This window comes from Neoarius graeffei, chromosome 4, assembly GCF_027579695.1.
Source record: "Neoarius graeffei isolate fNeoGra1 chromosome 4, fNeoGra1.pri, whole genome shotgun sequence".
NCBI classification, from domain to species: domain Eukaryota; kingdom Metazoa; phylum Chordata; class Actinopteri; order Siluriformes; family Ariidae; genus Neoarius; species Neoarius graeffei.
Genome location: NC_083572.1, coordinates 62999556 through 63013852, shown reverse-complemented (window position 1 = coordinate 63013852; position 14297 = coordinate 62999556). Strand labels below are relative to the sequence as shown.

Sequence of the window (14297 nt, the reverse complement as noted above, 5' to 3'; positions counted from 1 at the left end):
GCTTCTGCGGACTCATCTCGTCTGAGAGACCCTTCCTGCACTGTTCTCCAAATCGAAATTATGGATTTGATCAACTGGTCACTTCACACAATTGACACAATCTTCTCGACGAGAAGTCTGGGTTTGGGGGAACCTGCCTGTCCTGCCGGAACGTTTGCAGTCAGATACACCATGGATGCCTGGGAGAAGTGGCGTATGGTGTGCTTGGCGATTCTTTCCGTGGAGGACATTGAGGATATTTACCTATTCGGAACCATGATCACAGGATTTTTGCTGAGTGGACTTGGCATTGCCTTGGTGTATCGAGGAAATCAGTTAACGGTGGCAGCTGTTCAAAGCCCCACAAAGCTGCCTGACATGATTGAGGTGGTGGGCAGAGCTGTCGGCGCTCAGACTGTGGCTGTTCAGAACTTGAGTCGCAACATTGATAACATCATGGAGAAGTTGATGGCTTTGCAAAGAGAAATGGATCATTTTGGTGGCCAGAATGGACAAGCGGGTTAAGCGAAAAAGGACACGTCTACCCATCTTAAGTCTAAACAAATTCCAATCTTATCTTGGCTTTCCCAGCCAGTATTGCCTTCAAGTCCGTTGCTGTAGAAACACGATTCTCCCCCCGGAGTTCACTGCAGTGAGACTCTCTGTGTGTGTGTGGTTTTTTTTTCCCTATACTTTCTTTCTATCTGTACTATGAAAGCTAAGTCGAACCAGAGTCAAATTCCTCGTGTGTGTAACATACCTGGCAATAAAGTGCTTCTGATTCTGATGTGCATGGGTGCGGTGCCGATCTCCGTTTCAGTAGCCCTCGGCCTCTCGCCTATTATATAGCTAGAATTACAGTGGGGGACTAGTCCTCTGGTAACCACGAGAGGTTGAAGTTAAAATGTACAGTACATTAATTTTATTTTCAGCCAAACAGGAATAATATAATATATAATAGCTTATTTATACAGGCCAATAATAAAGGTCAATATTACAAAAAATATTTACAGATTTCATACTGTTTTTACTGTGGAAGTCCTTTGTGTGATTTTTTTTATTCAATACATTTTCCTTTCATGATTGTCATTTCATTATTCTTACTGATCATAAATTTGAAGGAAATAGTACTGTTTATGACTATTAATATTTCTAATGTATATAGAAATCTAGGGTATTTAGTTAGCCGATACTAGCTAAAACTTGAGCGCTATCAGCAGGCTGTCAGTACTCTTCACCAGAATGGACTTATCGGCCAACTTTAGATGTGTGTGTTTGTATGTAAGGCAATTGTACATGAATGAATTCTGCATTTCACTGCACTGTTGCTGCTCACAGCTATTTCTTTTTACTCGTGCCAACTCCACTTAATTTCTTTGTTGTAAAGGAACCCATTCTTCCTAATGTAGAGGGCTGATTCTCTGAACCTTCTGCTCATTTCTGTTCCTGCTGTGGAAGTTGGTAAGGTTTATAAGTTAGTGTGGCAGTGGGGGCATGGCCAAGTGTCAGTTTGGGAATGGAGGGCGGGGTCAGGGAAGGTGAGTGGCCAAGTCATTACACCTGGTGTCAACTGTGTGTGTGTGTGTGTGTGTGTGTGTGTGTGTGTGTGTGTTTGGTGCAGGGATGGTGGAGCATAAAAAGAGGGGGCGAGCAGAGAAGAGGTCTCTCCCGACCAGAACACGTGTGTGTGTGTGTCTGTCTGTGAGGCATGTGTGTGTGGCTCAAAATCCAAGAAAAAAAGGAAAATAGTGTGTGAAATCAACTTCTGCCTGCCATGCTTCTGTGCTCCACCCACATCAGGGATCGGTTACAGTGGTGCTGAAACCCAGGACTACAGAAGGGAAACACCACATGGAGTCCTCCCCATTCAAAGAGCTCATCCATGCCCTTGCTACTGCCCAGTAGAACCAGCATCAAGCGCTGATCGCCTTCCGGAAGGAGCTAGAGCAACGCTTTGAAGCCTTGATGCTGGCCCAGCAGGAAGATTGCCAGGTATTCCAGCACCTGCTCGCATCGGAAGGGGTTTCGACCATCACCATAGCAGGCACCCTCACGAAGATGGGCCCGCAGGATGATCTGGAAGCGTTCCTCGCCCTCTTTGATCAAGTGGCCGAAACATGGGGGTGGCCACTTAAGCAGCGCGCGGCGCGCCTCCTCCCACTTCTGACTGGCAAGGCACAGCTCGCAGCGCAGTAGCTCCCTGCTGACAGCCGACTGATGTACGCCGACCTGAAGAAAAAGTCATCCTGCATCGTGTCGGCCGCTCTCCGGAACATCGCCAGTGCTTCCGGACGCTGGTGTTGGAGGAGGTGGGCTGGCTGTTCGCATTTGGCCAGCAACTCCGGGATGCCTGCCGGCGGTGTCTGAGGGCGGAAGACCATGACGCCAACAAGATCATCGATCTGGTGGCACTGGAACAGTTCATCTCTCGACTTACGGAAGGAATGGCGGAATGGATCCAGTGCCATCGCTTGGTGTCACTAGAACGAGCCATCGAGTTGGCGGAGGACCATCTGGAGGCTGTTCCGATGGGAGGCGGACAAGGCACCTCTCCTCGTTTCCTGTCTCTCTCTCCTTTTTCCTCCTCTCCCTCTCTTCTCCACCCCGTTCCCCCACCGCAGAGGCAGCAGCCGGCTCCTCCCCAGCCGGCCCATTGCACCCGTGGTGTCCTCCCATCTCCCTCTTCTGTACCTGTGTCTTCTCCACCTCAGGTGAGTGATGCCCATAACACCGGCAAAGCCTGGGCCGGTGTGCTGGCGCGGCGGGGAGCCGGAGCATCATCAAAGTCAGGGCTCTGCAACGGAGGTGGGAGCTGTGATTCGGATCCCCGATGCACCAGAAACTGCCCCTGATCAGGCCAGAACGTATCGCATACCGGTAAGCATTCAAGGGGGTACATATCACGCGTTGGTGGATTCCAGTTGCAATCAGACCTCAATTCACCAAAGCCTGGTACAAGGTGAGGCATTGGGGAGAGCACAAGTGGTGAAGATGTTGTGTGTGCACATGGATGTTCACAATTATCCTCTAATGTCTGTCCATATTCTATTCCGGGGCCAAACAAATAGAATTAAGGTGGCGGTTAATTCTTGTCTCACCCACGCACTGATTTTGGGGACTGATTGGCCAGGGTTTAAAGAACTGATGGAACACATAGTGAGAGGTGGGTCCTGCATTAATACATCATGGGAAGATCCCAGTGTGGCATTGACTAGAGAGCTGTCACAGACCCGTCCAGGTCAGCACCACATCAGGGCGATATGAGGCATGAGGAGCAGCTCGCCCCTCCTCTCTCTCTTGGGAATTCCCTTGAGGATTTCCCATTAGAGCAGTCACGAGACGAGACTCTGCATCATGCATTTGACCAAGTGAGAGCAATCGATGGTCAAACTCTCCAGCCATATGCAACACCGGCCTTTCCATATTTAGCTATTATTAAGGATAGATTGTACTGAGCGACGCAGGACACTCAAACCGGTGAACAGATAACCCAGTTGTTGATCCCAAAGAGCCGTAGGGAACTCATATTCCACGCAGCTCACTTTAATCCCATGGCTGGACACTTGGGGCAGGATAAAACACAAGCCTGAATAATGGCCCAGTTCTATTGGTCAGGGATTCGCGGGGATGTCTGTCAGTGGTGTACAGCATGCCACGAATGCCAGTTAGTAAATCCCGCGGCCACTCCAAAAGCGCCTTTGAGCCCTCTCCCTCTATTCGAGATCCCTTTGGAGAGAATTGGTATGGATCTCGTCGGGCCATTAGATCGGTCAGCATGGGGATATCGCTTTATTTTAGTTCTAGTGGACTATGCAACGCGATATCCGGAAGCGGTGCCTCTCCGCAATATCTGTACTTGCAGTATTGTGGAAGCGCTCTTCCATATTATCTCCCGGGTTGGGATTCTGAAAGAAATCCTGACAGACTAAGGCACTAGATTTATGTCATGCACAGTGCACGAACTGTATGGGTTATTGGGAATTAAGTCTATCCGCACCAGTGTCTAATCACCCACAAACGGATGGCCTAGTGGAATGGTTTAATCAAACACTCAAAAACTTAATTCAGAAATTTGTAAGTGAGGATGTACATAATTGGGATAAATGGCTCAAGCCCCTGTTATTTGCAGTACTAGAGGTCCTGCAAGCCTCCACAGGTTTCTCACTGTTTGAGTTATTATATGGGCATAAGCCACGTGGCATTTTGGACGTGCTACGAGAAAATTGGGAGGATCGATCATCACCTAGCAAGAACGAAATTCAATATGTTCTCGACCTGTGCGCAAAACTCCACACCCTCACGGACTTAACCCAGGAGAATTTACGGCAGGCACAAGAACGTCAAATCCGGCTGTATGATGGGGCACACGCCTTAGAGAGTTCACACCGGGAGACAAAGTGCTTGTATTATTGCCCACGTCAAGCTCCAAATTAATCACCAAATGGTAAGGGCCCTTTGAGATCACACGGTGAGTTGGGGATGTCGACTATGAGGTGAGGCGAACGGATGGGGTGGGGCACTGCAAATTTACCACCTCAACCTATTAAAATGCTGGAACGAGGGGGTCCCCATGGCGTTGGTAGTTCCTGAGAAGGCGGAGCTGTGGCCGGAGGTAAAAAAAAAAAGTCAGATCTCAAACCACTCCAGTCCCTTATGGGGACCAGCTCTCACTGGCATAACTCACAGAGGTGGCCAAGTTGCAGAAGGAATTTTCCGATGTGTTCTTGCCCCTTCCCGGCTGCACCCACCTCATAGAACACATTGAGACGCCCCCGGGGGTGGTGGTATGTAGCCACCCTTACCGCTTGCCCGAACGCGCGCACACACAAAAAGGGTGGTTAGGGATGAACTCAAGGCCATGCTTGAAATGTGCATAATCGAGGAGTCCCACAGTGACTGGAGCAGCCCAGTGGTCCTGGTTCCCAAAACCGATGGGTCGGTCCGGTTCTGTGTGGACTATAGAAAAGTCAACGCGGTGTCTAAATTTGATGCATACCTAATACCTTGTATTGATGAGTTGCTCGATCAGTTAGGCGCTGCTCGCTTTTATTCGACACTGGACCTAATGAAGGGATATTGGCAGATCCCCTTGACTCCTCTATCCCGAGAGAAAACGGCCTTTTCCACACCGTTTGGATTACACCAATTTGTCACGCTTCCTTTTGGGTTATTTGGGGCGCCTGCTATGTTCCAGCGGCTCATGGACAAGATCCTCCATCCTCACGCTGCCGCGTACCTTGATGACAATCATTTATAGCAATGATTGGCCGTGGCATCTGGAACACTTTAGGGCTGTCCTAGAGTCACTGAGATGTGCAATTGGATGGGTGGAAGTACAGTATCTGGGTTTCCACTTGGGTCATGGGCAGGTGCGTCCCCAAATTAACAAGACTGCAGCAATTGCGGCCTGCCTGAGGCCCAAGACCAAAAAGGGGGTGAGACAGTTCCTGGGGCTGGCTGGCTATGATCATCGGTTCATACCTAATTATTTGGACGTCACCAGCCCGCTGACTGAGCTCACTAAAAAGGGAGCACCAGATCCCGTCCAGTGGACGGAGCAGTGCCAACAGGCTTTCACTAGGGTAAAAGCTGCACTGTGTGGGGGGCCACTTTTACACTCCCCTGACTTCTCTCTCTCCTTTATTTTACAGACAGACGCATCAGACAGAGGGCTGGGGGCCGTTTTGTCTCAGAAGATGGAGGGTGAGGAGCATCCTGTGCTGTACATCAGCTGCAAGCTCTTGATGCGTGAAAGCAAGTACAGCACCATTGAAAAGGAGTGCTTGGCCATCAAGTGGGTGGTCCTCGCCCTCTGATACTACCTGCTGGGGCGCCCTTTCACCCTCTGTTCGGATCACGCGCCCCTCCAGTGGCTCCACCGCATGAAGGATGCCAATGAGTGGATCACCCGTTGGTATCTCACCCTCCAGTCGTTTAAGTTCAAGGTGGTCCACAGGCCAGGTGATGGTGAACTTCCTGTCCTGTCAGTGGGGGGAATCCGCTGCAGGCCAGACAGCTCCCCAACCTGAGTCAGGCGGTGGGGGTATGTGGCAGCGGGGGCATGGCCAAGCGCCAGTTTGTGAATGGAGGGTGGGGTTGGGGAAGGTGAGTGGCCAAGTCATTACACCTGGTGTCAATGTGTGTGTGTGTGTGTGTGTGTGTGTTTGTTGCAGGGATGGTGGTGCATAAAAGGAGGGGGAGAGCAGAGAAGAGGTCTCTCCCGACCAGAACACACGTGTGTGTGACGTGTGACTGTGTGTGAGTAACAAGCGAGTAAAGCTGAAAAGCCAAGCAAAGAAGGAAAATAAAGACTGTGTGTGAAATCAACTCCCACCTGCCATGCTTCTGTGCTCCACCCACATCAGGGATCGATTACAGTTAGCTTCATGGTGTTATGAATTTAAGAATTCACAAAATGCTGCTACACACTGACCATGTATGTGTTTTAAAAACACTGTCAACTGTGGTGAGAACAGAAATAAATAAAACAGCAGAATTACCATAAAATAAGGTGTGTACCAATTTACAATCGTCTGACAGTGGAGATTTAAAAATAAAATTAGAAAGAAATAAGCACTATACATAGTATCATCAATCAACTTGCTCAAACCCTTTATAAGACGGAAATGGGAAAAAGATGAGCATGAAGTAGCAGGACCTTTAATAATCTTCCCACATGAGGACCAATTTTCTTTTGTTCAAAAAATGAAAAGAACTACAGAGAGTGAACAGGTAAAAAGCACTACTGTATATTTAAAGAGAGTCATAAAATCAGTTTAAGGCACCTAGCAATTAGTATTTGTTCAGTAGGGCTGGGCAATATGACAATATATGAATATCGTGATAAATTATGCAACAATATACTTTTCTGTAGGTATTATGATACCCTTTTGTTCCTTTTTTAATACAGTGGTGCTTGAAAGTTTGTGAACCCTTTAGAATTTTCTATATTTCTGCATAAATATGACCTAAAACATCAGATTTTCACACAAGTCCTAAAAGTAGATAAAGAGAACCCAGTTAAACAAATGAGACAAAAATATTATATGTGGTCATTTGTTTATTGAGGAAAATGATCCAATATTACATCAGTGGCAAAAGTATGTGAACCTTTGTTTTCAGTATCTGGTGTGAAAGCAATGACACTGATTGGAAGCAGCTGACCTTATTTGTACTTACAAATGGCAAAAAGTTTGTGCATCACACTTATAAGTGTATTTTTAAATTTATCTAAATAATTTATTCTTCCTATTATTAAAAGTATCATCTATTTGTTTATTTCTTAATCGCATTACCTCTAGCCGCTTTATCCTGTTCTACAGGGTCGCAGGCAAGCTGGAGCCTATCCCAGCTGACTACGGGCGAGAGGCGGGGTACACCCTGGACAAGTCGCCAGGTCATCACAGGGCTGATACATAGACAACCATTCACACCTACTGTCAATTTAGAGTCACCAGTTAACCTAACCTGCATGTCTTTGGACTGTGGGGGAAACCGGAGCACCCGGAGGAAACCCACACGGACACAGGGAGAACATGCAAACTCCGCACAGAAAGGCCCTTGTCGACCACGGGGCTCGAACCCGGATCTTCTTGCTGTGAGGTGACAGCGCTAACCACTACACCACCATGCCGCCCCTGTTCATTTCTTAATTACTTAAAAAAATGTTAATAACAAAACATCATCATCATACCACCACTGTTTTGCTGGCAGTTGATACCAAATATATAAATGCTGTGATACACTGTACTCGAGTTGAGGGGGGATGGGGGGGATGCCATCCCCCCTGGAATAAAAAAATAATCAAAATAATACCCCTCTAAAACAGGCATCCCCCCTCCCTTCCCTTCAGCAATTTTATCAATAAATGTGGACATTACTTCTATTTAACATTGGAATTAGAAATGCCATTCCACGTAGCTTTGCTGAAACTAAGCATACAATAAGCTACCGCGAGAGAGGGCACGCGCAAGCGAAGCGTTTGAAGAGGTGACATTCAGTTGGGGTTCCGTTATTTTTTATTTCATTCGGAGTCAGTGACAGCAGCGGATTGCAGCATCATGGCCAAGTGGAGTGGACAGCAAGACCTAAGCAAGTTCGGATTTAAGATTGCAAGAAAAAACATTTCAGGAGGTAAGTCAAGAGTTACGGATATCAGTCACATTTTCTGTGAGCCCACTATCATGCTGTAAAGTTACCGATATGTAGCCTAATTTGTGGGCGGCGGAGAACAACACAGCTAACATAATGAATGTTAGTTTGGAGCCTAACCCTGGGCTCACGCTAGCCGCTCGCAAGTCCGCAAATTGCGAAGTTTTATTCCAATTTGCGAAAAGAAAATCATCTGTATTCGCATTTTATGCGAAAGTCATTTCAAGTTTAAGCAAAATCCATCAAACAATTGCGATTTTTCAAGATAAACAGTACCTTTCGTGTCCATCTTCGAGGTTTTGATTTATAACCTACGCCCCCGAGTTTCGAAGCTTCTTATTGGTTGACCGCAAATTACGTCTTCCAATAGCATCGGCCCTTACATCTAAAATGATCAATTTCCGAGTTGCGCTGATAATGTCAGCAATTCTCGCTCATTAGTGAACAAGATTATAGCGAGGTTTGTTTAAAATAAATTATCCGACTTTACGTATGACAAAAACTTATCTAAAAAGTGAGATAACATTAGAATATTCTGTTAGCTTTTTCAGTTAGAGATTGTTACGTTCCCCGCGGCAAAATAGGGGATGGGGGAAGCAACAGAGATAAACCAAAACGACCCGGGAGGAAAAAGAGGACAAGGAGGCGGACTCAGGGCTGAAACGGAAACCGTTTTTATTCACAAAATAGAAAAAAAAAAAAAAACTAAAGTCACTGGTCTCCAAACAAAGGAAAAACAAACACAAGAGTCAAGTTCTCTCACCAACACTACAACAAGCCAACCACAACCAAACAGATCCGGGATTACGCATGCTCCTTTCCCCTTAAAGGAGCAGCACACTCTCGCTAGATGCGGCTCACAACTCTCTTAACTGTCACCGCCACAGCCCACCGGCTCTCACACACTCTCGAAAGGCGTCTCCCTCTCACTTTTAACATGGCCCCTCAACGAGGTGAGTGGGAACAGCTGCGTATAAGAGGAAGGGGCGTCTACCTGAGAGAGAGAAACACATATGCACCCACACGACCCCTGGCACCAGGGTCGTAACAGGGATAAAAACACGATATAACCATTCTAAAGACGTATTTTCTACATAATATCAACCCTGACAGAACTTTGGAAGAACTCGCAGATGAACCAGGATATATCGACCAAGTGTACCTTGTTTTCAGAGCGTTTTGACTGCAAGTGTTTCATTTGAGAAATTAATGGTGAATATCATTATATTTGGGTTATGAGATTAATTTATAAGAAACAACCATTGATTTTAACTCCCTGAGCTCCCTTCATCCTACCCATAAAGACACCCCCCTCCTCCTAAACACACACACACACACACACACACACACAATCCCAATCACACACACACATCTCAATCATGAACACACACACAATCCCAATTATACACACACACACATACACACAATCCCAACCACACGCATACACATCTCAATAATGAAAACACACACACATGAGGCAATACCAGTGGTTGAGATGTTAAAATAGGATTTTGGAAAAAATAAAATAAAATTAATATATTAGCAAGGCCAGCCACTGATGTTGGCCAGGTCCGACACTGATGTTGGCCAGGCCAACTTGGCCAGTTCAAATTTATACATGACCTTGGGTTACCATGGACCTCTAAATGGCCTCTAACTCCCAAACCATGGCAGATGAAGCTCAAGTTTGTATGAGCAGTTAATATGAAATCAGCATTTTCCTCGGGGGACCTTGAAAGGTCAGACTCGAGGTCGCTCAACTTGAATTGCCTATAACTCCCAAACCATGGCAGATAGACTATTCTTTAAATTCGTTTCTTAAGACAAGGATTTTTTAAGATGTTACCTTGACAGTTTCGGCGATAAACTTCCGCCTTCTTCAAAACCAAGGTTTTGAAGAAGGCGGAAGTTTATTGCCGAAACTGTCAAGGTAACATCTTAAAAAATCCTTGTCTTAAGAAACGAATTTAAAGAATAGTTTCAATAGGTAGACATAATGAACTTTCACTACATACATGGCAGATAGAGCTCAAATTTGTATAGGCCACTAATATAAAGTGATATATCACCTTTCCATTGAACATAGTTTATATGACTCTGTAAGGTTGCTCAACCTTGAATATTGTATACTCCCTAAACCATGGCAGGCAGAGTTCGAGTTTGTGTGATCAGCTAATATAAAGCCGTATAAGAGGATTCAAGAATAAATAAGCATGCTATGAACATAAATCAAGAACATGGAAAGACAAAGGCAGGAAGCAAGCTTGCAAACACTATTGAAACACCAACAAACTACAATAATTCATTTTTCAATATTATGTCAGTGCAAGAAACATTTAGAAGTATAACATATCTTGCTAAAAAAATTACTTTGCTAAAAAGAAAATTGCTCTTTTAGCGTTTCTTGCTAAGCGAAATTGCAAATTGCTAAAGAAAAATTTGAGTCTTTAGCACTTTTCGCTAAAACAATTTGGGTCCTAGAGTGAGCACAGTAGCCAGCTATCGATATCTTACTCAGGTTCATGTTAGCTTTGATTTCTTGTATAAGGCCATTAATTTAATCAGCCTGGACGTTCGTTTGTTATTCTTCAGGCAACAAAAAGTGTTATTCAAGACAGGAAGGCTAAAATAAATGACACTAGCAGTTTTGAAGGCTTCATTGCCTCATTAGAGAGCCGGTCACAACATGTAAGGCTGATTTACGATTTACTGTTGCTTGTTCTAGCTTATTGGTTACCTACCTACCTCTGTATTTAACTCAATGTTCCCAGTATTCAGCTTTGAATAAAAATTCTATTGACTTGATATGAAAAGATTCAGTTGTTCATTTACATTGCCTGCTGAGGTTTTAATAAATTATTTACCAAATGATTTAAAAGGAGCCTACCATGACTATGAAGTTACACTTCAAATTTGTCATCTGCATTTCACCCTAATATGGAGAATGTGGTAGGTATGTCAGCCAGGAGACTGACTAAATATGACACGACATCCACACTGTGCATGCTTTACAGTAAAATACTAGTGTCTTATGTTTTTTACAACAATAAAAAGGGTACACAGTGTGTACTACACACTTTATCAGCACAAAATACTGTATGTCTGGTAAATGAACAAGGTCCATAGACCTACGTTGTGTGCAAACCCTCCTAAAAGCAAACCAGTTTCCCACCGACGGACCGACCGATGGGTCGACACGCGACTAAAAATTTCACCATCCCCCCTGGTTTGATTTTACAACTCGACCACTGGTGATACAAGTAGCATATCTTGAATATGTCTTCAAGTATCACGATGTGTTTTTTTCCCTCATATCACCCAAACCAGCTGTATGGTCATGTGCCCTACATACCTTACTTAATACAGAGTACATTTAAAGGGCAAGTGTTAAAATTGTTTTGACCTTGAAATTGGAACATAATTGTTTATATCTTACTGTAGTTGTTGTTTTTCCACCTCAAGTTTCCCGACTTGAATTTTCATTTTTTCCTCAGTTTCTTTAATTTCCTGTATATGATGATTAAAAAATATTAAGTGTTAAACACAATAATTCTGATACAATCTACAAATTTCCAGCCTTAATTTAATCATTTTGAGACACAATTCACACACCTCTGCCTTTGGATCACTGTTCTCTTGTTGTACAGTATTCTTCTGAAGAAGCTGATTAAATCTCTCCAGTAGAATATCATATCTATTCCTACAGAAACAGGATTACATTATATATCACCAAGACATGAAGACTCAAGATTTCTTTAGAGGGACTGAAGAAGAAGAGGGTAGAAGAAGCAATTTAGCTGCAACACAGGACCATATTCCGAGGGTATATTTATAGTCACTGAATTGTTAATAGTTTTCTCATCCTTACATATTTACATAACATAAATTTACACAATAAAAATTACTTAACACCATAAAATCCGAGGACATGTAAAAGGGCCAACACTTAGATAAGATAAAATAGGATAAGGATAAGATAACCTTTATTATCCCACAATGGGGAAATTTCCTGTTTGCAGCAGCATATTGGATAGCAGCAGTAACAAAAAAACACAAGTAACAAAAACCAAACAAAAAAAAAATTTTGTATATATATTTTATATACACACACACATATATATATATATATATATATATATATATATATATATATATATATATATATATATATATCTCATCTCATTATCTCTAGCCGCTTTATCCTGTTCGACAGGGTCACAGGCAAGCTGGAGCCTATCCCAGCTGACTACGGGCGAAAGGCAGGGTACACCCTGGACAAGTCGCCAGGTCATCACAGGGCTGACATAGACACAGACAACCATTCACATTCACACCTACGATCAATTTAGAGTCACCAGTTAACCTAACCTGCATGTCTTTGGACTGTGGAGGAAACCGGAGCACCCGGAGAACATGCAAACTCCGCACAGAAAGGCCCTCGCCGGCCACGGGGCTCAAACCCGGACCTTCTTGCTGTGAGGCAACAGTGTTAACCACTACACCACCGTGCCGCCCATATATATATATATATATATATATATATATATATATATATATATATATATATATATATATATACACACACACACACACACACACACACACAGTGATGCTTGAAAGTTTGTGAACCCTTTAGAATTTTCTATATTTCTGCATAAATATAACCTAAAACATCATCAGATTTTCACACAAGTCCTAAAAGTAGATAAAGAGAACCCAGTTAAATAAATGAGATGAAAATATTATACTTGGTCATTTGTTTATTGAGGAAACTGATCCAATCTTACATATCTGTGAGTGGCAAAAGTATGTGAACCTCTAGGATTAGCAGTTAATTTGAAGGTGAAATTAGAGTCAGGTGTTTTCAATCAATGGGATGACAGTCAGGTGTGATTGGGCACCCTGTTGTATTTCAAGAACAGGGATCTATCAAAGTCTGATCTTCACAACACGTTTGTGGAAGTGTATCATGGCACAAACAAAGAAGATTTCTGAGGACCTCAGAAAAAGCGTTGTTGATGCTCATCAGGCTGGAAAAGGTTACAAAACCATCTCTAAAGAGTTTGGACTCCACCAATCCACAGTTAGACAGATTGTGTACAAATGGAGGAAATTCAAGATCATTGTTACCGTCCCCAGGAGTGGTCGACCAACAAAGATCACTCCAAGAGGAAGGCATGTAATAGTCGGCGAGGTCACAAAGGACTACAGGGTAACTTCTAAGCAACTGAAGGCCTCTCTCACATTGCCAAATGTTAATGTTCATGAGTCCATCATCAGGAGAGCACTGAACAACAATGGTGTGCATGGCAGGGTTGTAAGGAGAAAGCCACTGCTCTCCAAAAAGAACATTGTTGCTTGTCTGGAGTTTGCTAAAGATCACGTGGACAAGCCAGAAGGCTATTGGAAAAATGTTTTGTGGACGGATGAGCCAAAATAGAACTTTTTGGTTTAAATGAGAAGCGTTATGTTTGGAGAAAGGAAAACACTGCATTCCAGCATAACCACCTTATCCCATCTGTTAAACATGGTGGTGGTAGTATCACGGTTTGGGCCTGTTTTGCTGCATCTGGGCCAGGACGGCTTGCCATCATTGATGGAACAATGAATTCTGAATTATACCAGCGAATTCTAAAGGAAGATGTCAGGACATCTGTCCATGGACTGAATCTCAAGAGAAGGTGGGTCATGCAGCAAGACAATGACCCTAAGCACACAAGTCGTTCTACCAAAGAATGGTTCAAGAAGAATAAAGTGACTGTTTTGGAACGGCCAAGTCAAAGTCTTGACCTTAATCCAATCGAAATGTTGTGGAAGGACCTGAAGCAAGCAGTTCATGTGAGGAAACCCACCAACATCCCAGAGTTGAAGCTGTTCTGTACGGAGGAATGGGCTAAAATTCCTCCAAGCCGGTGTGCAGGACTGATCAACAGTTACCGCAAATGTTTAGTTGCAATTATTGCTGCACAAGAGGGTCACACCAGATATTGAAAGCAAAGGTTCACATACTTTTGCCACTCACAGATATGTAATATTGGATCATTTTCCTCAATAAATAAATGACCAAGTATAATATTTTTGTCTCATTTGTTTAACTGGGTTCTCTTTATCTACTTTTAGGACTTGTGTGAAAATCTGATGATTTTTTAGTTCATATTTATGCAGAA

At 43.8% G+C, this 14297-nt stretch overlaps 1 protein-coding gene across 1 annotated transcript in view; it reads right to left on the bottom strand.

The window, feature by feature from the left end:
• LOC132884428 (synaptonemal complex protein 1-like) overlaps positions 1 to 14297 on the bottom strand; it is a 128371-nt gene that overhangs the window by 21269 nt on the left and 92805 nt on the right. Inside the window, exons 18-19 of the mRNA XM_060918272.1 lie at positions 11743 to 11830; positions 11567 to 11637 (exon numbers count right to left, since the gene is read on the bottom strand). Of these exons, the coding sequence (XP_060774255.1) occupies positions 11567 to 11637; positions 11743 to 11830 (159 nt within the window). The remainder of the gene's footprint in view (positions 1 to 11566; positions 11638 to 11742; positions 11831 to 14297) is intronic.